Source organism: Rhinopithecus bieti, unplaced genomic scaffold, assembly GCF_001698545.2.
Source record: "Rhinopithecus bieti isolate Rb0 unplaced genomic scaffold, ASM169854v2 scaffold_3043, whole genome shotgun sequence".
NCBI lineage: Eukaryota > Metazoa > Chordata > Mammalia > Primates > Cercopithecidae > Rhinopithecus > Rhinopithecus bieti.
The window spans coordinates 2,840,489-2,865,274 of record NW_016804580.1 but is presented as its reverse complement, the minus strand read 5'-3'; the positions used below and the strand labels follow the sequence as shown (position 1 = coordinate 2,865,274).

At 40.0% G+C, this 24,786-nt stretch overlaps 1 protein-coding gene across 3 annotated transcripts in view; it reads left to right on the top strand.

Moving 5' to 3' along the window:
* NSUN6 (NOP2/Sun RNA methyltransferase 6) overlaps positions 1-24,786 on the top strand; it is an 82,023-nt gene that overhangs the window by 25,233 nt on the left and 32,004 nt on the right. For all 3 annotated transcript variants that reach the window (XR_001884921.1, XM_017869220.1, XM_017869221.1), the window contains exons 4-7: positions 2,421-2,530; positions 4,100-4,253; positions 9,067-9,148; positions 21,887-22,006. Coding sequence is in view for 2 of the 3 variants with exons in the window: in XM_017869220.1 (XP_017724709.1) it covers positions 2,421-2,530; positions 4,100-4,253; positions 9,067-9,148; positions 21,887-22,006 (466 nt within the window). In the remaining variant the exon portion in view is untranslated. The remainder of the gene's footprint in view (positions 1-2,420; positions 2,531-4,099; positions 4,254-9,066; positions 9,149-21,886; positions 22,007-24,786) is intronic.

Genomic DNA, 24,786 nt, shown 5'->3' with positions numbered 1-24,786 from the left:
TTTTTTTTTTTTTTTTTTTTTGAGACAGAGTTTTGTTCTTGTTGCCCAGGCTGGAGTACAGTGGCACCATCTTGACTCACTGCACCCTGTGCCTCCTGAGTTCAAGTGATTCTCCTGCCTCAGCCTCCCAAGTAGCTGGGATTACAGGCAGGCACCACCATGCCTGGCTAATTTTGTGTTTTTAGTAGAGACGTTTTCTCCATGTTGGTCACGCTGGTCTAGAACTCCCAACCTCAGGTGATCCACCTGCCTCTGCCTCCAAAAGTGCTGGGATTACAGGCGTGAGCCACTACACTACACCTGACCAGCACTTTATATTTTTAATGAGTCTCAGGTATAGAGAACAGGAATAATGGGGGAAAGACAACAATCACAAATGTAATGACTTTGAATTTCTATTGTTGATGATAAATTTAATAAGCGTGAGCTTGAAGCCAAAAGTAAAAGTAGATTTATATCTACATACTTCAGAGTGAAACTGCAGAACACCAAAGACATAGAGAAAATCTGAAACCAATAGTAAAAGGCAGGAAGCCATTTCAGTAATCACAAAGAGATATGTGTCTGACATCAGGAGATAGGCCCACAAGACCTATCAGAACTAGACGATAGCATGATTTCTAAATCAATCAATGTCAAGGCTTAGGAGGGCTTTAAGATGATGCTGAGTGTCTTAGTTTATTTTGTGCTGCTATAACAATACCTGAGACTGGGTAATTTATAAAGAACGGACATTTATTTTTTATAGTGTTGGAGGATGGGAAGTCCAAGATCGAGGCACTTACATCTGGTGAGGGCTTTCTTGCTGCATCCGTACATGGTAGAGGGCACCAGGGCAAGAGAGAGCGAACTCACTGTTGCAAGCCCTTTTTATTATAGCATTAATTCATTCATGAGGGCAGAGCCCTCATGACCTAAACTGTTCCCAAAGGCCTCACATTCCAACACGGTTGCACTAGGGATTAAGTTTCCAGCACATGAATATTGGGGACACATCCAGACCGTAACACTGAAGCATCTAGTTTGGTTATCTGGGCAGATAATGATGCCTCATTCAAGATTGGAAACAGGATGAAAAGATTTGGGATCCTGCTAAGGAGGGGAAGAATGGATGAGGGAAAACTAACATTGTTTAGGACTTGCTGAGTTTGAAGTAACTGTGAGACATCTCTATATAGCTGTCCACAGGTAATTAGAAATATCAACTAAGAGTCTAGGCCAGGCGTGGTGGCTTATGCTTATAATCCCAGCACTTTGGGAGGTTGAGGCTGGTGGATAACCTGAGGTCAAAAGTTCGAGACCAGCCTGGCCAACATGGTGAAACCCTGTCTCTACTAAAAATACAAGTTAGCCAGGTGTGGTGGCGGGCACCTGTAATCCCAGTTACTCAGGAGGTTGAGGCACGAGAATCGCTTGAATCCAGATGGCAGAAGTTACAGCAAGCCTATATTGCGCCACTGCACTCCAGCCTGGGTGACAGAGCAAGACTTGGCCTCAAAAAAAAAAAAAAAAAAAAATCTAGAAAGACTAAACATTAGAATTTGTGGATTGTTTTTGTGAGTGATTATTGAAAGCATGAGATTGCCAAGGGATAGAATGCAAGGTGAGCAGAGATGGTCGCATGTTTTGGAAGCCGGTGGAGAGGGCCTCTAAGAAGTAGGCAGAGAATGAGCAATGAGAATGTTTGGGAGGGACCAGGAAGGAGTACGTATAAAGCTGAAAAATTAGTAAGATTTGATGATTTGGCGATCATGGAATAGAAGATGGGATGCACTTAATTCCCCTAGCAATGAGTTGTGACAACCATCCAAGGAAGCTTATTAGAGACTCAGTGTTAAGGATTTTTATTTAGGGCTGATCACATTCGGTCCCTGATCTTTGGAACCCTGAATGTTAGAAGTAATACAGATTTTAGTGGTCTAAAAAATGAATAGAATATGAGAAATTGGAAAAGACTCAAAAAGGTGGGGCAGCAAAGGAAGGAAAAAATACTTATCTTCTTTTCCTGTCTTGTTTAAATTATTCATAATTTACCATGCAACAATTTACCACTTTAGAAATGTTTTTGTAATTCCTTGTGTATTTTTCTATTTTGGTCTTTGAAGACAGAGAAAGTCTATTTTTCTTCTAATGCTATGAGAAACAGTAATGCTTGTTAAATGATTAAGCAATTTCTGGTGCCACTGTATTGCCTTCCACCAGATGGACCTCTTGATTTTTCCTTCCTCTCAAGTGCCCATCTCTGTGTTGCTGTTTTTTTCCTGTTTCCTCTTTATGTATGCCTCTTTCTTCAGCTTTTTCTTATGTATTCAGGACAATCAAGACTAAAGAGGCTATTCGCGTTCAGATAGAACACGGGAAAAATTGGTAGGCATTGGAGGTATGTTTACTATTAAACTTCTTGTGTCTTACATTTCTAGGAAGAATATTAAAAAACAGCAGTGTGAAGCCATTGTTGGAGCCCAGTGTGGCAATGCAGTTTTAAGAGGAGCCCATGTCTATGCCCCAGGAATTGTGTCAGCATCAAAGTGTAAGTATCATGTTTAGATTTGTCTTTAAGGTTCTCTAAAATTTATGTGCATTTTCAAATGGAAAATTTATTGATTTGTCACTAAGATGTATTCCAAATTTACCTTGGTCAGATATTTTTCCAGCTTTGCATTTAGGGTTTTATCCGATGAGAACTAACTAGTCATCATATGAGGTTTTCTGACAGTTTTTTTTTTTCCTTCCAAATAAGGATATATTTGATGACGGTTATTTTAGTGGATCATTACTGATGAAGAGAGAGTACATCAGTGAACTTCCGTTTTGTTTTCTTGACTGCATTGCCTTGAAACCTCAGAAAGCTTTCGTATCATTAGTGAGAGAACATCCAGAACCTGGAATCTGAACATTGGGATGAAACTTAGTATTCTTAATGTATTCACACAGTTGGCGACATACCTGTATTGCATATGCTTAGTAAGTTAGTCACTGTGGTTCAGTGGTACCTTATTGGACTTGAAATCAAGAAACATTTGCTTTGATCTGTAGAAAAGTTATTCAGTATCTGGGCCTCAGTTATGGTGTCCTTGAAATGAATGATTTGATCTGTATCAGAATTGGGCCAACTACTCCCTGCTGGCCAAATCTGGCCTATGTCTGTTTGTCTGTGGTCCATAAGCTAAGAATGGTTTTTTCATTTTTAAAATGCTGTGAAAAGATACATATATAAAGAAGAATATGCCACAGAGACCTTATGTGGCTACAAAGCCTAAAATACTTATTTGCCCTTTACAGGAAAAGTGTATTGACATCTGATCTACATTATTTTAACAGTTTTCTTAGCTCTAGCTAATAGGCTGTTCACTACTGTTGTCAGGTAATAGGCCAAATAAATTTATGATAGATTAGCTTTAAAAATGGTTTTTGGAAGTGGAATATAATTTCCCATCATAAATACCACTGGGAGTTGTTATAGAAGATATTGAAATGCCTACAAAAACTGGATTTAATCAGCCATATAAAGCAACTCTGTACACTGTATACCGTAAAAGGTATTGTAAGTGTATACACACACATATATATGTGCATACGTATCTGTATATCTATATGAATGGCTTTATATGCTCATCATTAAAGTCTCTGCCTTAATTGTGCTGTCACAGCAAAATAGCAAAGAAATACAAACAGGGTTATGGGATTTAGAAATATTTCTTTGAAAGATTTTAGGGTGCATATTTGAAGCATCCTTTTGAAGGAAACTTAGAACTTTGAGGTTTGAGCTGAGATGTCAAGATTTATAAGAAATCTTTGAAGGCTTGGGGGAAATAACTTGGCTCAGCTACAGATTTCCAGTTGAGGCCAGGATGTTTTGAAGCTGTTCTATTTCTTTGTTTTCACTGAAAAAGATTCTTCAGTGAGTTTTATTGTTAGGGAATATTTTAAAGTAAATGGCAGATTTTCTATTAAAGATTATATTGAGATAATGAGCCAGTTTGAACTGCTTCATGCCCACTATTGATGCCTCTAGAGATCGCCAGTCTAGCTCAAAGAATGTTCACAATTCTTCTGCCAAAGTATAATTCAATGTAATATGATTTTCTTCTTTCTCTAGTTATGAAAGCTGGAGATGTTATTTCTGTATACTCTGATATTAAAGGAAAATGTAAGAAAGGAGCCAGAGAATTTGATGGAACAAAAGTATTTCTTGGAAATGGGATTTCTGAACTAAGCCGCAAGGAAATCTTCAATGGATTACCTGAACTGAAGTATGTCATCAGGTGTTTTAGGGAAATCAGCATCCTTTTTGTGGGTCAATGAAAATTACAAATAATGTAAAATGTATCTAGTTGCATTATATGAGGTTTTTTTTTTGCTAAAATCCAACTGAAAAAAATTGTTTAACCCATATTTCCATGATTTTGATCAAAAGGGTAACTGATCAGATTAAAGAGCCTCATTAGGCAACCAGTTACATTTTAATTGTCAAATGAGTTTACTTGTCCTTCTGAATTTTATTTTTTTTGAAATATTTTCATCTTTAAAAAACAGTGCTCATTTTGATGGAGAATGAATTCGATGATCTATCCAGATCATTTTTTTGTTTTTTTTTTGAGACGGAGTCTTGCTCTGTCATCTAGGCTGGAGTACAGTGGCATGATCTCGGCTCACTGCAAGCTCTGCCTCCCAGGTTCACACCATTCTTCTGCCTCAGCCTCCCGAGTAGCTGAGACTACAGGTGCCTGCCACCACGCCCGGCTAATTTTTTGTATTTTTAGTAGAGACGGGGTTTCACCATGTTAGCCAGGATGGTCTTGATCTCCTGACCTCGTGATCTGCTCACCTCGACCTCCCAAAGTGCTGAGATTACAGGCGTGAGGCACTGCGCCCATCCTATCCAGATCATTTTTAACATTCTTACTTGTCAAAAGTTTGATTTTAATATAAATTAAACATACTTTTAATTAAAATAAATTTTACCAGAAACCTAGCACTCACATTTGTGGTTAAAAATGCATGTTTAGGCTTGTTCAAACTAAATTAAAATACAGTCTGTTGTAAATCATTTCTTATTGTTAGTGGCCCTAAATAAATTGGTGGAAAGTCCAGGATCTTATTTTACTTAATTTTTTCAGGCTGTTTGAGTTCAGTGGACAGCTCCATTACTCCAAAGTTCATGGCTGACATAGACATGCTGAAAGCTGTGAATTTCTCCATTTACAATTGGACAGTATCCCTGATTGGTAGAACAGTTGTTCATGTTGCAACAGTTTGGGTTTGTAGTTGAAATTCATTCGTTCTTCTGAAGAAGTTGACTGTTGGATTCCCTAGATCTAGGTAGCAGCACTTTCCAAATGACCAAGAACAAAGATTTTATTCTCCTTAGAAGGCTTAAAGAATATAAAGATTATGCATATATCTGCTATGTTTATCTTTGGACCTGTAATATGTAATTGATATTTTGACTGCCTCCATTAGTTCATTGTTAATGGTATACTCTTCATTCTCTTAGGTTATTTGATGTGGTTCCAGTTACTGTGTTGAATAACGTTTTCTGAACAATGTTGTGAATAATTTTTTTGTTAGTGGAAGTTAGGAGGCAAACAACTTTCAGCCAACTTTTGGCCGGGCGCGGTGGCTCACTTCTGTAATTCCAGCACTTTGAGAGGCCAAGGTGGGGGGATCACTTGAGGTCAGGAGTTCAAGACCAGCCTGGCCAACACGGTGAAACCCCCGTCTCTACTAAAAATACAAAAATAAGCTAGGTGTGGTGGCAGGCGCCTGTAATCTCAGCTACTCAGGAGGCTGAGGCAGGAGAATTGCTTGAACCCGGGAGGTTGCAGTGAGCCCGAGACTGTACCACTGCACTCCAGTCTGGGTGACACAGCGAGACTTCAGAATGTCAAAAAAGGAAAAAAAAAATCAATGTTTAAACTCAATGTATTCAGTTACACTTTTGGAAGTTTTGTCTCTTCCTGTGTGAGAAGCAGGCTGCTATGATAGAAATGCTACATGTACACCTTGTTTCTTATTTATGTTCCTTAAAAAATTTTAAACCAACACAACTAATGGTACAATTGTTTTTCAGTTAGTGAATTTGAGCCTTTTGCTTTCTTGAATTCCAGGTAGGTTGAATCATTCATAGATTCATGGAGGCAGGTTAATTTACTAACAGATTGCATTAATATATGCAATCTTGTACTTTGCATTATTATATGGAGATATGTGGCTACAGAAATACTTTTTAAAGAAACATGCAGTCTCATACCTGAATAATAATTGGCTTAAATTATTCTTTATTATGTTATTTTGAGTTCATTAATTTATAGCACTCACTTGTTCTGGTAGGCATGTTCAGAAGGAGATAGTCGAAGAGCACCAGAACCTAACGTGGCAGTTAGGAACTGAGTAGGACGACAGGCATGAACATTTTCAAGTTTCAGTATTTTTAGAGGACTAGAGTCCTGCAAGTCAGAAAGTCATTTAAATTATGGAGTGATCAGACTCTGGAATTCAAGATATTCAATAATAGTTGCAGATTCTGGGTGTTGATCAAGGTAAGAGTACCAGATGTCACAACAAAGGACTGACTTGCTTTGATTTTTCTTTTAGAGACAGGATCTTGCTCTGTCACTAAGGCTGGAGTGGTGCGATCAAAGCTCACTGTAACGTTGAATTCCTGAGCTCAAGTGATCCTCCTACTTCAGCCTCCGAGTAGCTAGTTCTATAGGCACATGACACCATGATCAGCTGATATTTTATTTTTTCGTAGATATGGGGGTCTTGCTCTGTTACCCAGTCTGGTCTTGAACTTCTGGTCTCAAGCAGTCCTCCCACTTTGGCCTCCCAAAGTGCTAGGATTACAGGGAGGAGACACCACACCCAGCCAGGACTGGCTTTCAAATGTGAATCAGTGACATTTCAGAAGCTTCGTTTGTATATTTTCTGCTCGGGGCAGGGACCATTTGCCTTGGAAGTGAATACAGTGGTTTGATTTGTTCCTGACTGGAGCAGTGACTGAGTTTTAACCTCTGATTAAAAGTGCACATTCATGGATTTCAAGTGGTAAACAAATGAGTAAGGTGGTAAAGGGGTGGGAAGAGGAGGAAAAGGAGTCAGCATTTATTATATGCTAAAGGCTGTTAGAACTGAGGGAGCCAGGCATAGTGGCTCATACCCGTTATCCCAGGAGCTCCGGAAGCTGTGGCAGGAGGATTGCTTGAGGCTAGGAGTTTGATGCCAGTCTGGGCAACATAGTGAGACTCTGTACACACAGACACACACATGCACACAACATAGGGAGACTTTGTCCACACACATGCACACAGACACACACACTTACCTGGCGTGGTGGTGTGTGCCTGTAGTCCCAGCTACTGGGGAGGCTAAGGTGGGAGGATCACTTGAACCCAGTAGTTAGAGGCTGCAGCAAGCTATGACTGTGCCACTGCGCTCCAGCCTGGGTGAGAGAGTGAGACCTTGTGTCTAAAAATAAATAAATAAATAAATAAATAAATAAACAAACAAACAAACAACAAAACCAAGGGGAGTTTATAATCATACCACTGCAGTAATAGTCCACAGATATCTACTGACGTTATTTTACTGTAAAGACCAACATAAACATATCCTGCCAACATTAGATACAGTACACACCGTCAGTGTAGATGCATCTCTGCCAGGATCAACTCATAAGCTGTTCCATAAGCTAGCTGTGAACTTGTCTACTATACTGCTTCTAAGACTTTTATCTTTGCTCATCCTAATGGGCCTCTCCTTTGATTGTACCCTTAAACCAGGTTTAAGTCATGATTTTTAAAAACCATTTTATAAAAATTGTATTTATTTGGGTGCTCTGTCGCCCAGGCTGCAGTGCAGTGGCAGAATCATAACTAACGGCAGCCTCCAACTCCTGGGTTCAACGGATCCCTCCGCTTCAGTCTCCCAAGTACCGGGACTACAGGTACACTCCGCCATGCCTTGGTCATTTTTTAAATTTTGTGTAGAGATGTTGCCCAGGCTGGTGTCAAACTTCTGACCTCAAGTGATCCTCCTGTGCCAGTCTCTCAAAGTGCTGGGATTACAGGCATGAGCCACTGTGTCGGCCTAAATCCTGATTTTTATACTTCCCTTTTAATTAGACTGTACTTTTTTCTGTGCCGCCCTAATCCCCGGAACACTCTTTGAATTTCTCCTTTTGCTTGCTCTCTCTGGTTTGGCTTGACACACAAGGCCAGGCTTGGCTTTGTCTGACAGGATTTGGGTGTTCTTTCTCTGCTTCAATAGCCTCTGACAACATCTCTGAGATTGTGATGTTTGTCTTGATGAGTCACTCTCCACCAAGCCATTCTGAGTCCTGGCCTTTCCTGTTCTGATCAGTTCCCCTGCCACTTCTAAAATGGGACAAAGGTGGAAAAGGTTATCCTTGGGATTGTGTCAGTACCGGGCAATTATTCTATAAAGAGCTGACAGGAAGTAGTAAAGAATGAGGTAGTGTTTGCTTTTTAGTCTGTTCAAATGTCTGCAGACACTCATTTGTGCTTAAATGAAAATTTATGTTACTTTTAGTTTTGATGGCTTCCTATTCTGCAGGTAAAATTCAAAAACAATTAACAGGACTACTTTATGTATTTTGTTGTTGAATAAAAGAGTTTTTTATTTTTTTATTTTTTTTGAGACAGAGTTTCACTCTTGTCGCCCAGGCTGGAGTGCAATGGTGCGATCTTGGCTCCCTGCAACCTTTGCCTCCCAGGTTCACGTGATTCTCCTGTCTCAGCCTCCCAAGTAGCTGGGATTACAGGCACCCACCACCACGCTCGGCGAATTTTTTGTAGTTTTAGTAGAAACAGGGTTTGTGCATGTTGGTTGGGCTGGTCTTGAACTCCTGACCTCAAGTGATCCTCCCGCCTCTGCCTTCCAAAGTGCTGGGATTACAGGCTTGAGCCACCGCACCCGGCCAAAAGAGTTCTTTAAAAGACAGAGCATCTTATGTTTGACAGGCTATTTGAGAATGTTTCTGGAAACATAGTTTGTATAGACCATGGAATTTATACGACTAATGTTAGATTTCCTATTTTTCAGAGGCATGGGCATAAGAATGACAGAACCAGTATATCTCAGCCCTTCATTTGACAATGTACTGCCCCGTTACTTATTTTTACAAGTAAGTATGTATAAAGGTAACATATTTAGTGACATTGAAACATACATCAGTGAATTATTTGAAATCTAGGATTTTTTAAAATTTAAAATTTTTTTTGGAGTCTGCTTATATACACTGACCTACCTTTGGTTAAGCAGTAAGAAAAAACTTTACAAGCATTCTTCTTCTTTTCTTTTCTCTGTTGATTTTAAACTATTTTTTCTATCTTTCTTTGCCCAAAGGTGATTTAATAACTGATTAAATTTACTGCTTTCCATCTCAAAATATTAATCCCTGAATATTGCATGCATTTGATATACATGTTTGGTGTTCCATTAGTAAATCATTTGATTTGTTAATAGTCTATTGGTTAGGTTGTGTTATAACTCACAATATAAGATGAAGATAACTGAAAGACCAGATCTGTTAGGGCTCTTGTCCTATGTCACACTACTGGTAATTGGTGGTATCTGAATTCAAACCTTAAGTCCAAATGTTGTGTGCTGCCCCACCTTCTCTGTCCAGTAATTATTATTATTATTATTTTGAGACAGGCTCTCAGTTGTCTAGGCTGGAGTACAGTGGTACAGTCATAGCTCACTGTAAGCTCGAACTCCTGGGCTCAAGCAATCTTCCTGCCTAGCCTCGCAAATAGTTGGGACCACACGTGTGCACGACTATGCCCCACTGATTTGTTTGATGTTTTTGTAGAGATGGGGTCTCACTTTGTGGCCCAGGCTGGTTTCAAACTCCTGGCCTCAAGTGATCCTCCTGCCTTGGCCTCCCAAAGTGTTGGAATTGTAGGTGTGAGCCACCATACCTGGCCTTTGCCCAGTATTTAGCCAACAGACATTTTATGAATTCAGAGATTATTTCTGGTGTGAACAAACAGAAGAACAGATGTTTATTATCTAATTGCACATTGGTGATGTTCTAACACATTAGAATATATAATCTTATATAATTATACAAGATTATATATAATTGTTTATGAATCATTTTGGGGATTTTTGTTTGCTAATTTTAGTTTCAGTGGAGTTTTTTCATGGTTATTATATAATTCATTTCAAACACTTGTTTTCATTTGGCAACGTAGCCCTGAGTCATTGCTAGTGGTACCTGCACTCCTTCAAGTTAGTAATGTTTAATGCAATGTTAGTTTTCTGTGTGGTTTGACAGTACCTGCTAATCTCATAGTTTAAAGTGTGTGTGGGTTTTTTTTGTTGTTGTTTTTTTGCTTTTGTTTTGTTTTGTTTTTTTGTTTTGAGACAGAATCTTACTCTGTCACCCGGGTTGGAGTGCAGTGGCATGATCTTGGCTCACTGCAGCCTCAACCTCCCAGGCTCAGGTGATCCTCCCACCTCAGCCTCCTGGGTAGCTGGGACTACAGCATGCACCACCACAGCTAGCTAATTTTTTGTATTTTTAGTAGAAATGGGGTTTTGCCATATTGTCCAGGCTGGTTTTGAATTCCTGGGCTCAAGTGGTCATCTCAATTTGGCCTTCCGAAGTTCTGGGATTACAGGCATGAGCCACTGTGCCTGGTCATTATTTAGTTTTGACTTTATAAAAAGAAATCTAGTATAGTGCAAATTTTCTTTTTATTTTTTTTTTTGCTATCTGTAGCAGCACTCTTTCACCTTAAAATCAGTTTAATGATGACTTTATGAAATATTGTGAGTCATTTTGTGATTCATACTGTCCAGACTACCATAGAGCCATATTCTTTGTCACCTAATAGCAAGGGACATAAGAATTTCCTTCCAGAATAAAACTTTTGTGTCTGAGGGCAGAGTTTAACTTTTTGTCATTTCTTTAGTGAAAGCTGTTTTATTTTATGTAGTCTATTTTGATGGCCAGTTTCTGATGGCCAGTGAAACTTATAAGGGATACTAATGGTAATCGCAGCTAACACTGACTGAGTGCTTCTTGTGGTCCATGTACTGAGCTGAGTGTTTTACATGTATTTTTTCATTTACTTCTTACAAACCATCAGTTTCACAGAGAAGGAAATAGAGGCTTAGAAAATTAAAGTGCGTGGTAGGCATTAGTAGTTTTTTGGTGATTAAAGGAGTGGTTTGCTGTGTGCTGCATAGGTAGAAATTTGCCGAGTCAAATTTGAATCCAGGTCTTTCTGATTTCAAGCCTGTATTCTTGGCCCCATGCCAGTGCTCTAGAGGTAACCCGTGGAAGATCTGCATCTGAATCACCTGCAGGGCCTTTTGAAAATGCAGATCTTGGGTCCTAAGTTAGATTTACTGAGTTCCAAGTTCCGGGGGTGAGGGCTTTAAATAGTTCACATATTACATTAAATTTCTCAAGTGCTTCTTTGACAATTTCCCAAAAACTCTGTGATCAGTGTTTAGTTAGTATTAGTTGATCTTTTTGTGTTATATCTTCCTTTTCAAATTGGTTCAGGACTACCAGATTCTTAACTGGGTCTTATCCATAAAATCTAAATAGCTTAATTCAGTGCAGACCAGAACCAGGTGATACTCGTTTCTCTAAGGAAAATTCTGAAAGAATGTGCAGAACAGTAAGTTTAAGAAGAATGTGGAATTTTAAAAATTTATTATTATCCTTAAATGGTTACATACGTAAAGATTCTCACAGATGGAACAAGTTTCACATTTACATATAATGGTAATACAAAACGCATTTGGAATGTTTCAACAAGTTGCCTTTCTTTTCAGACAAACATACTTGAATATTCAAGTGACTATAAAGTGAATTAAATGACAGTCTCTGAAAGTACATCATGTGAGAGGCATCATCTAAATGGAAGTACTTTTCAATAGTGTTAAATCATTGCAATAGTTGCTGATACTTTAATAACAAATTGAAAATTAGTTTTGCTTTTGTCAGTATCCATGCTTTACTTCTCTAATAGCTAAGAAGCTCCTGGTAGCCATAATTAGCAGTTTTCATTTTGTTTTTAGGAATTGATTAACTTAGATCTAATATGGAAGATGCCCAAGCCTTTCACAGGTCTCAGCCAACAAAGGGAGCCTCATTATCTCATAAATTTTATAATGTAATCATGCCATTCACCAAGACTGCAGTACATTTGTATGTATCAAATCACTTGGAAAACTTGTGCTATAGGTACCTAGAGTCTATTCCTGGATTTTTTTTTTTTTTTAATAAAGATTTTTTTCCTACTTTCTCTCATAAGGTTGAAAAGTTTTTATGTTAGAATAATTTCAGAATTACAGAATAGAATTTTAGAATTACAGATTTGCAAAGATAGTCATTTCTATATACCCTTCACCCAGTTTCTCTTAAGGGTAATATACTACCATGGTACATTTGATAAAACTTAGAAACCAACACTGGTGTGTTACTATGTTATGAATGTTGTGGGCGATAACTCCAAATGCTGTGAATACCACATTACCATAAACTCCAAGTGAATTCAGATTTCACCAGTTTTTCTCATAATGTCCTATTTATGTTCAGGATCCAATCCAGGATCCCACACTGCATTTAATCATGATGTCTCTTCTGGCCTGCGATAGTTGCCCAGTCTTGCCTTGTTTTTAAGACCTTGACAGTTTTGAGACTGAGGTGTTTTGTTGAAAGTCCCTCATTTTGGATTCGTCTAGGCTGGGGTTGTTGCATTTTTGAGAAGAATACCACAGAGATGAAGTGTCCTTATCATATCAGGGGGTACATGATAACCCCCCAGAAATTTTGAGTAGGCCTACAGGAATCTGCTGTTTGTGTATTTCACACTTTTAAGAGTATTGTGATATAGACCCAGATTTGGGAACCATCATACAAAGAAGTGTCCACTTCAGTTTTTTTTCTAACATAATGACCAATAATTTGAAAATATTTATTATGCGTCAGGCACTGCACTGAGCACTTTGAGGCCTTCTGTAATTTCTTTTTTCCCCCCATCATGTTCATCTCTGATCCAACATTCTCACTTATTCAGTCAACTTTTATTTCTTATATATATTCTTTCCGTTTTGTCATAAGTTGTTTAATAGAATTGTTCCATTTTGGAGAAAGATGTTTTTCTCTCAGGTGCTTCCATTATTGCTGTAGGCCAAAAGTATCTTTTTATTAGATCCCTGTCATAAGAAAACTTGCTAGAATCCTTAGATTGTACGATATTCCATACTGTTGCACTGCCTTATCATTACTTATTGATGCTGTAAGATGTTTTCCATGTATGCAACAAAGGTTCACATGTAAGCCTCAGAGTGTCACATCTGGAGTCAAGCCACAGCCATGTGTCCCTTACTGGTGATGTCTGTTTTGAAAGCCTATCAAGACGCCAGCTGATTTCGCCACAACACGTATATTTTGTTTTCTCCCCTTGTAACTAATAACCAGTCTGGGGAGACACTTTAAGAAATCATTCAAATCCTGTTCCTATTCAAATTTCCCCCTCGATTTTGCATCCATTGATGATTTTTGCCCAAGCTAGTTGTTACTGTTACAGAACAATGATTTTCCAACTTTGTCACTCGGGAATGGGCACTTTAATATAAGAGGCCTCCCTTCTTCCCTTTGCATTTACTTATTTATTAACAGTGTACACTCACAAATTCCTATTTTTTCCATTGTTTATAGTTCATTACTGTATTTAATTATTTTGGTGCTGAAATTATCCCAGATTTGGCCTGTAGGAACCCATTCCCAAATTAATTTTAATCCACATAGTATAAAACAATCTTCCTACACTTTTTTTTTTTAAGAGACAGAGTCTCTGCCGGGTGCGGTGGCTCATGCCTGTAATCCCAGCACTTTGGGAGGCCGAGGTGGGCAGATCACGAGGTCGGGAGATGGAGACCATCCTGGCTAACACATGAAACGCCGTCTCTACTAAAAATACAAAAAAATTAGCCAGGCGTGGTGGTGGGTGCCTGTAGTCCCAGCTACTTGGGAGGCTGAGGCAGGAGAATGGCGTGAACCTGGGAGGCGGAGCTTGCAGTGAGCCGAGATCGAGCCACTGCACTTCAGCCTAGGTGAACAGAGCGGACGTTCCGTCTCAAAAAAAAAAAAAAAAAAAAAAAAAAAAAAAAAAAAGAGTCTTGGCTGTTGTCACCCAGGCTGCCAGGCTGGAGTGAAGTGTCACGATCTCGGCTCCCTGCAACCTCCCCCTCCCGGGTTTAAGCAATTCTCCTGCCTCAGCTTCCCAAGTAGCTGGGACTACAGACATGCGTCACTACGCCCAGTTAATTTTTGTATTTTTAGTAGAGATGGGATTTCACTATATGTATGCCAGGCTGGTCTCGAACTCCTGACCTCAGGAGATCCACCTGCCTCAACCTTCCAACGTGCTAGGATTACAGGTATGAGTCACCATGCCTGGCCTTCCTATACTTTAACGTGCAAATATAATAAAAATCCTGTGGGATTTGTTAAAATGCAGATTCTGATTCGTAAGTCTGGAGTGGGTTCTAAGATTCTGTATTTCTAACAGGCTCCCAGGAAATTTGGGTTTCCCTGATTTGTGGGCCACACTTTGAGTAACAAAGCAGTGGGAAGATCTCAGAAGCTTCAGTCTCGAAAACTGAGGAGCATCCCTTCACATTTTACGTCTTCCTATTATGCTGCTTGATTTTTTGCATAATTTAAATAAATGTGTATTGTGGAAACTTGCTTAGATCCTTGAAGAAGTATAAACATGTAGGTAGAATAATTTTGGGATCATAAGATTTCTTCTCTATCTCACTGTCTGTCTCACCTGTCATCTGTCACATGTAAATGATGATTTTGACAAGTCTGATGCTTTTTTTTTTTTTTTTTTTGGAGACGGAGGCTCACTCTGTCACCCAGGCTGGAATGCAGTGGTGCTATCTCGGCTCACTGCAACCTCTGCCTCCCGGGTTCAGGTGATTCTCCTGCCTCAGCCTCCCGAGTAGCTGAGACTACAGGCATGCGCCACCACGCCCAGCTAATTTTTGTATTTTTAGCAGAGATGAGATTTCATCATGTTGGCCAAGATGGTCTCGATCTCTTGACTTTGTGATCTGCCTGCCTTAATCTCCCAAAGTGCTGGGATTACAGATGTGAGCCACCACGCCCAGCAGTCTGATGCTTTTAAGTTGTGTGTAGTTAGTGCTCAGCTGTTGCTTCTGGCAGCAACTCACTTTCAGCTTATTAAATATAAAAGAAGGATTTCATTGTACTGTTGTTATAATAAAAAGGGCATGCACACAGGTCAGGAGTGCTGTTCTTGCACCTCCACCAATATATGTAAATTCCATTGAGCAGAGAGATCTTATTTACTTTCTTAACTCCAGTGCATAGACCAATGTCTGATATGTAGTAGGCACTCATTACATTTTGTGGAGTAAATGAATAAACCATCTGTCTACTGTTTTGATTCTGTCTTTTACTTATTTTTTTGAGACAGAGTGGTGTGATCTCAACTCACTGCAACCTCCGCCTCCCAGGTTCAACCAATTCTCATGCCCCAGCCCTCCAAGAAGCTGGATTACAGTCAACCACACCTGGCTAATTTTCATATTTTTAGTAGAGATGGGTTTTGCCATGTTGGCCAGACTGGTCTCGAATTCCTGGCCTCAAGCGATCTGCTTGCCTCGGCTTCCCAAAGGTGTGAGCCACTGCTCCCGACCTAATTCTGAATTTTAAAAGAATTAATAGGCTAGGACTTATGTAGAGGTTGTATACTTTGGTCAGTAAGTGTTGATTAGTCTGATATTAACTTGATAAGCCTCATAAATAACTTTGACTTACCACTTGTAGCTACTTCCTTCTTGAGATGCAATACTATGCAAGAGTAACTGGGGTTTGAAAAAAATGCAGAGACAAATGTATCCCTCACTGATACACCCTCCAACCCACTCAGACTCTGAAAAGACCCAATAGCAAAAAATAGATTTTTCTGGGAGTAGGGAAGAGACTGGACTGCACCAAGGGCTGCCCGGCTGCCCTGTGAGTGTGCAAAACCTACCATAGATTCAGCATGGTAACTCACACTTGTAATCTCAGCACTTTGGGAGGCCAAGACAGGTGGATCACATGAGGTCAGGAGTTTGAGACCAGCCTGGCCAACATGGTGAAACCCCGTCTCTACTAAAAATACAAAAATTAGCCAGGTGTAGTGGCGTGTACATGTAATCCCAGATACTTGGGAGGCTGAGGGAGAAAAATCACTTGAACCCGGGAGGCAGAGGTTGCAGTGAACCGAGATTGCGCCACTATGCTCCAGCCTGGGTGACAGAGCAAGACTCCATCTCAGAACAAAAGAAAGCAAAACAAAATACCCCACCATTGCCGGGAAGGAGCAATTACCTGCCTCACAATGCCGTTCTCCCCCAGCATCTTGATGTATTTGTTTCCTTTTTTTTGGTGGAGGGAATGGAGTCTTGGTCTGTCACCCAGGCTGGAGTGCAGTGGCACCATCTCGGCTCACTGCAGTCTCTGCCTCCTGGGTTCAAGCAATTCTGCCTCAGCTTCCCAAGCTGGGATTACAGGCGCCTGCCACCACACCCAGCTAATTTTTGTATGTTTAGTAGAGACGGGGTTTCACCATGTTGGCCAGACTGGCCTTGAACTCCTGACCTTGTGATCTGGCAGCCTCAGCCTCCCACAGTCCTGTGATTACAGGCATGAGCCACCCCACCCGGCTTTATTTCCTTTTATAAATAAAATGAGGGCTGCTAGTCCAGGTGGTTTGGAGAATAAAGTCTTTACCTCAACCCCCAAAACTCATCCAGCAGTAATACAGGGAACTTCAGCTCTAGTGACCTGTTTCCTGCTCCTAGCTCTGCTCGTAACTGTTATGTCTGAGCCCAGCCACTTGGTTTTTCTCACTAGAGAAGAAAATTACTCCTGCCACATCTCCGTAAGGAGCTCTGAGGGTAAAGGGAGATGAACATACACTGAAACAATTGGTTCCTTGGAACAAAGGGTTCCAATTGAAATCCAGGTGTTATTCTGGTTTGCTGCTTTCCTGCAGTTCTGCCATTTGAAATCTGGGTCCACAGAGGAATCTGTGACGTAGTTTCATTTTGAACTTAAAATTCTGTTTTTCTTGGCATGTTTCAAAATATCTTTTTTTTTTTTTTTGAGATGGAGTCTCACTCTGTCGCCCAGGCTGGAGTGCAGTGGCCGGATCTCAGCTCACTGCAAGCTCCGCCTCCCGGGCTTACGCCATTCTCCTGCCTCAGCCTCCCGAGTAGCTGGGACTACAGGCGCCCGCCACGTCGCCCGGCTAGTTTTTTGTATTTTTTAGTAGAGACGGGGTTTCACAGTGTTAGCCAGGATGGTCTCGATCTCCTGACCTCGTGATCCGCCCGTCTCGGCCTCCCAAAGTGCTGGGATTACAGGCTTGAGCCACCGCGCCCGGCCTCAAAATATCTTTTAAAATACAGGGAAAAAGATACCCAAATCATAAGCTGCATCTTCATGCAAGGTAACATTTTTTATTCTTCCTCAGTAATCTATGCCAGCTTTGATTTAAAGTTGGGTTTGTGCTAGGCACTTTGAATATATATTATCTCAAGCCTGCACTGGTTTATAAGTTAAGAAAACTGATATGGTTTCTTGAATGACATTCAGTAACTGGTTAACTTGAGAAGATGAGGTAGTTCATAAGGTGAGTGGCCAAAGTAGTTACACCTTGAAGAAATCTATCTACTAGGCACAAGAGTTTGGCAGCTACTAGTCTTTTGTCTTTTTTTCTTTTTTCTTTTTTTCTTTTTATTTTTTTGAGACGGACTCTTGCTCTTTCAGTTATGCCGGAGTACAATGGCATGATCTCCACTCACTACCACCTCCGCCTCCCGGGTTTGAGATTCTCATGCCTTAGCCTCCTGAGTAGCTGGGATTATAGGTGCACACCACCACACCCATCTAATTTTTGTATTTTTAGTAGAGATAGGGTTTCACCATATTGGCCAGTCTGGTCTCGAACTCCTGACCTCAGGGGATCCACCCACCTCAGCCTCCCAAAGTGTTGGGATTACAGGCATGAGCCATTGCACCGGCCAGGTAGTAGTCTTTTTTCTTTTTTTGTTTTATTGAGGCAGGGTCTCACTTTGTCTCCCAGGCTGAATGTGGTGGTAGGATTATGGCTCGTGGCAGCCTTGACCTTCCAGGCTCAAGTGATCTTCCTGCCTCAGCCTCCCAGGGATCTGGTACTATAGGCATGCCGCACTATGCGAAGCCAATTTTTTAATGTTTTTATAGAGATGAGGTCTCACTATGTTGCCCAGGCTGGTCTGGAACCCCTGGCCTGAAGCGGTCCTCCAACCTAGGCCTCTGAAAGTGCTGGGATTACAGGCAATGTGATTACTGAAGTTATTTTACAGGACAGGAGGAAATAATTACATACTTTCTCTTGGAAAAATATTTGGGAAATTTGTGGGGTTTTTTTCGTTTTGGTTTGGTTTTTGATGCCTCTTGCCTTTTCCTGGAAAACTGTTATCCCCAAGCCTATACCCTCTGTGGCTTCCAACGGCCAATGCAAAAGCTTCACATTGTAGTGGGGGCTTTTTAGTGGTGTGCGGAGCATATGGTGAGGGGCTAGTGATAAGGGATTATTTTTAATTTTAGCATCTCAAAGTACCCAAAGATATTTTGTAAAGTTAATGGAAGTGTTGTACACAATCATTAAAATTACAACTGTACTATATCATTTGGTTTTCAAAATCAAAAGGAAACTTTTAATTTGCTTAAACACAATCCACAGAATTAGATGCCCTTCAGTTGAACTAATTGTCTAATAAAGGGTTAACAGTTAAATACAGCAACTGTTTTCAAAGTTATATTCTTGGTTCACTGGAAGAAAAAAATGGTGCCTGAAACTTAATTTTTTAATTGCCTCATTTCTTGTAAACAATTTAAAGAGATTGGACAGTCTAGGGAGCATTAAATAAATGCTCCTGCCTGGCCCTACCGCCTGTGGTGACCTTCCTTTTTCTGGGTTAGAGCCTGGGTCAGATGTTTGAAAGCTTTCATAGGTGATTCTAATGTGCAGCTAAGTGGTAATCAGTGCAGTCCAGCAGTGGTGCATGGCTCCATGCACACTAGAATCACTTAGGGTGATTTTAAAACCACTGATGCTCCACTATTAGAAATTCTGACTTGATTTTACTAGATAAGGCCCATACTTTTCTTCCTAAGCTTACCAGGTGATTATATTGCATAACCAGTGTAAAGGAATATTATAGAGGAAGCTTATAAATTATTTTAAGAAAACTCTGTCACCTGGCACAGTGGCTCACACCTATAATCCCAGCACTTTGGGAGGCCAAGGCAGGAGGATAACTTGAGCCCAGAAGTTTGAGACTAGCCTAGGCAACATACTGCACCCCATCTCCACAGTTGATCTTAGCCAGAAGTCCAAGAAGTGATATAGTGCTACCCCATCTCTACAAAAAATTTAAAAAATTAGCCAGGTGTGGTGGCACATACCTGTAGTCCTAGCTACTCTGGAGACTGACATGGGAGGATTTCTTGAGCCCAAGAGTTCAAGGTGGCAGTGAGCTTTGATTGCACCACTGCACTCCAGCCTGTGTGACAGAGCAAGACCCTATCTCCAAAAATTAACAATAAACCTGCTATTTGAATATTTAAGCCTCATCACATGGGCGGTTTCATATTTTTTCACTTACTACAAATCAGAAAGTTCGTAATATATTTCTTACGTTTGAATGGAAACTTACATAATCTTTGGCCAGTTAATTAATGTTATCATTTTTAGGAGTGAAGCATAGCCAGCTGTCTCTAGATAAAGAATCGCCAAATCTTTAGCTGCTTTAAATGTGTATTAGTGTTTTCACCTTTGAGTTCAATTTAACTTTTTGTAATACATAAAACTTGCTGCCAGGTGTACTGACTCACACCTGTAATCCCAACACTTTGGGAGGCCTAGGTGGGCAGCTCACCTGAGCCCAGGACCATCCTGGGCAACATGGGGAAACCCTGTCTCTACAAAAAAATACAAAGAATTAGCTGAGTGAGGTGATGTGTGCCTGTAGTCCCAGCTATTTGGGAGACTGAGGTGGAAGGATTGATTGAGCCCAGGAGGTTGAGACTTCGGTGAGCCATGATTGTGCCACTGCACTGCAACCTGGGTAACAGAGCCAGACCCTGTCTCAAAAATAGCAATGAATAAGTAGAACTTGCTGGATAAACTATGGTAAGTTAAGCTATTTTTAGTGTTTAGCTCTTTGGGTGCCTAAATTGTTTGCATAGATTTTAATGCTTCATATATTCAGAGGAAGAAATTTGCTTGTTTTGAAACTCCTTTGTCACCACTGAGTTTGTTTCAGAGTGGTGATCTTAGATTCCCTTGAGAATGTTGCAGCCATCTCACAGTTTATTTGTATTTATTTATATATTTTTAGATGGAGTTTTGCTCCTGTTGCCCAGGCTGGAGTGCAATGGCGCGATCTCCACTCACTGCAACCTCTGCCTTTTGGGTTCAAGTGGTTCTCTTGCCTCAGCCTTCTGAATAGCTGGGATTACAGGCATGTGCCACCACATCCAGCTAATTTTGTATTTTTAGTAGAGACAGGGTTTCTCCATGTTGGTCAGGCTGGTCTCGAGCTCCCGACCTCAGGTGATCCGCCTGCTTTGGCCTCCCAAACTGCTGGGATTACAGGCATGAGCCACCACGCCTGGCCATCTCACAGTTCTTGAGGATGTACTCATGGATGTATTGTTCAGTCTTTTGTTAAGAATGAATTGAAACCTTTAAGCTTTAAGAGGCACAGTTGGGAGGATCCCAAATTTGAGCCCAGCCTAAGCAAAATAATGAGACTCTGTCTCCAAAATAACCAAATAAATAACTCCATGCTTATTAGACTCTGTTTTTCTTACCAAGTAATTTTAGAAATGAGTTATTTTATGATACTATTCCATCTGTTTTATTCAAGGCTGTCATTCTATAGTAAGTAGTCCTTATATAATTAATACTAATAACTAATGATTTAATATGACTTACTGCTATAGATGAGGTATGTTCTGGTCGTATAATCTCATAATATATTTTTAGGTGCCAGTCAGAAACAGCCAGGTTTGGGGTTTTTTTTTTGTTGTTGTTGTTTGTTTGTTTGTTGCATTTTAATTCATTTCCTATTGAAATGTGGTGGAGGCAGGGACCCAAACATGCCTTTTGGATGATTTAGCAGCATAAAACAAGGCGTCTTAAATGAGAGTTAGATGACAAGGTGGCCAAAATGGCAAAGTTATATTCTTGGTTAACTGGAAGAAACCAGTTATTTAATATTTATGTGTTCCCAAGTGGAGTTTAAATTATTAAAGTGAACAGTGCTGAGATTGAAGTACTCTCAGATGGTATGCCAATATGAAAATGGCATGCTTTTGTACTAAAATGTTGAGTAGTGACCACTGAGACCAAAATTTTGTACGTTTTTTGGGAAAAAGATCCAGAGGGGTCGTGTAATTTTAGAGGTCTCTGGCTTCCAGAATAGTGAGAACCATTGGGATTCAGAAAAGGAAATAATGTGGGTTATTTATTTATTTATTTTTGCTGGTACCCAAAATACTGATAAGGCAGAAACCCTGAGTTGAGTGAAAAGTGTGTCATGTATGTTTTTGTGCAGGTGGTTTGTGTGTAAGTCCTGGGAGATCATAGGATATTCTAGGAAATTGTGAATTTCCTAACCTGAGTATGTTTATGAAAACCATCCTCTTGGCAGACGTGAGGATGCTGTAGTGGATTACCCACAAAAGGTTCTTTATATTCTCTGGTTCTCAGAAATGCTTTAGGATTATTGATAATCAATTACATTTTTTTCCTTGTAGAATTTGCCATCTGCCTTAGTAACTCATGTACTAAATCCTCAACCTGGAGAGAAGATTCTAGACTTGTGTGCAGCACCTGGAGGGAAAACAACACACATTGCAGCACTAATGCATGATCAGGTGAGACCATCTTCACAGCAAAACCACTCTCAAAGTAGTGTATATTTCACAGTGTGTAATTTCTGAAACATAGAGCATTCACTGTCTCATTTAGTTCAGATTCAGCCAAAATGAAAACTATTCAGTTATGTCAGTCACTACATACTAAGCTCAGTAGACAATGATCATTTATGAAGTCTGTCTCAAGACCTTCTTGAATTTTACAATTTCCTAATATGATTATAGACTTCTGTTATAAAATTAAATTTAATACATTTAGAGATTATTTCATATTCTTATAAGATTTAGTACTTGTTTAAACTATTAATATATATTCTGCCATTAAAATCTAATTTCACAGTACATTATCAAAGTGTGAAATATGTGTATGTTAAGATATATAAACATAGTTCTATAATACGGAAACATACACATACATATAGAATATTTGCTATTTAAAGTTATCATTTTGGTCTAAGAAATATCTCTAATAGAAAAGGATATTTTTTAAATACTGAGAATGAGAATCAAAAAAGAGAAAAGGATATTTGTTGTTTAAATTTTGAGGAATGTAATACTCATTAGAGAGGATATGCCTGTCTGCTTATTTATACTGTTTTTTGCCTGAAAAGAATTTAAGGTGGTAACAAAAACTCTTGAAGGAGAAATGCATTAAATACCACTAGGGCCTAAAATAAAGCACCTGAAATAAGAAGAGTTGATTTTGTGAAGTTGCAATGTTTAATGGAAATCGTTTTTCAGTTTATATGGAAGATTAAAGATTGATCATGATAGGAATTGAGAAAGTGTTAATTCTCCATTAAATTATGGCATATTTATTGTATTTGCTTAAAGGTAATTATTCATAGAGATTTGATTCCCTCTTAGTAAAAAAGTCTTTCCAAAGGGAGTCTGGATATTATAAGTGTATCGGTTTTCTGTTGGTTTTATGATGTGTGGCGGCATAAAACTAAACATTTTGGGGGCTCAGGAGTCTGTGGGTTTCAGCTGATCGCTGCTGGGCTCACGTATGGACTGGTCAGCTGCAGGTGAATTAGATGTTTTTGATGATCTCGGCTGGGCACGTTCACCTGGGCTTGGATGGTTGTTGGCTCATCTAAAGTGACCTCAGCTGAGACGACAAGGATGCCCTGCCTCTGGCCAATGTGTAGGTTCTCCTCTGGCTAGGACCAGCAGACTAGCCAAGCAGAGGGCAATAGTTGGGGGCTGGTGATGGCAGAGAGCAAAACAGAGCAAGTCCAGCTCTTCAAGTGCTTTTCATGGTATTAAAAAATATCTGTTTACATCACATTTACTGTCATCCTGTTTATTGGCCAAAACAAATCACATGGCTGAATCCGATCAGAGTGGCAGCATATTGGGTATTGCAGGCTTATCTAGTGAAGGAGGAATGTACATTCAAAGTTGAAGAATTGAGGCTATGTAGGCAGTCAGCCACAGTGGGGCAGCAATGCAGCCACAAACAACCGGAATAGAAATATTTGAGCCAGAATTGGATTACGAGGTTAAGAAATCGAGACCATCCTGGTCAACAACATGTGAAACCCCGTCTGTATTAAAAATACAAAAAAAAAAGTAGCTGGGCATGGTGGCATGTGCCTGTAGTCCCAGCTACTTGGGAGGCTGAGGCAGCAGAATCGCTTGAACCTGGGAGGCAGAGGTTGCAGTGAGCCAAGATTGTGCCACTGCACTCCAGCCTTGCAACAGAGTGAGACTCCATCTCAAAAGAAAAAAAAAATTTTGAGCCAAAATGAATCCTAAATTTAGTTGCTGCTTTTGTTATTTGTTTAGTAGGTAAAGAAATCTTTTATGACTGCAGCCTCCAGGCTTGTAGTTTTATAAAAGTAGCCTTCAGCTGGTTTCTCTTTTACTGTGTAATATGTTTGAACCTTATTCTAATTGTTGACCACTTTTCGAGCTCAGATCACTTTAAATGGTTTTCCTGCTCGTCAAGGTATTAATTGAAAGTGTCTATCACTAAACCTAGTGGTATTTGAGGAATATTTACAAATTTTCTGCACTGTAGGCTATGCCATTGCTGCATATGGCATACAAGGGCAGTGTAAAAGAAAGGGGAAAAAAAGCAAGAAAATACATAGAAGAGTCATTCTCACTGTATTTGCAATTTCATTTCATAGTATGTTTTAAAATATATGAATGTCACAAGGCTGGCTTGCTTGCTTGCTTGCTTGCTTGCTTGCTTTCTTTCTTTCTTTCTTTCTTTCTTTCTTTCTTTCTCTCTTTCTTTCTCTCTTTCTCTCTTTCTGTCTTTCTCTCTTTCTCTCTTTCTTTCTGTCTTGCTCTGTCGCTCTGGCTGGAGTGCACTGTGGCCCAATATTGGCCTTACTGCAACCTCCGCCTCCCAAGTTCCAGTGATTCTCATGCCTCAGCCTCCCAAGTAGTGGGAATTACAGGCACACACCACCACGCCCGAATAATTTTTGTATTTTTAGTAGAGACAGGGTTTCACCATGTTGGTCAGGCTGGTTTCAAACTCCTGGCTTCAAGTGATCTGCCTGCCTCAACTTCCCAAAGTGCTGGGATTACAGGCATGAGCCACTGCACCCAGCCCACAATGCATTCTTAAAATTTTGGCTTTTTTTTTTTTTTTTTTTTTTTGAGATGGAGTCTTACTCTCGCCCAGGCTGGAGTGCAGTGGCCAGATCTCAGCTCACTGCAAGCTCTGCCTCCCGGGTTTACGCCATTCTCCTGCCTCAGCCTCCCGGGTAGCTGGGACTACAGGCGCCTGCCACCTCGCCCGGCTAGTTTTTTGTATTTTT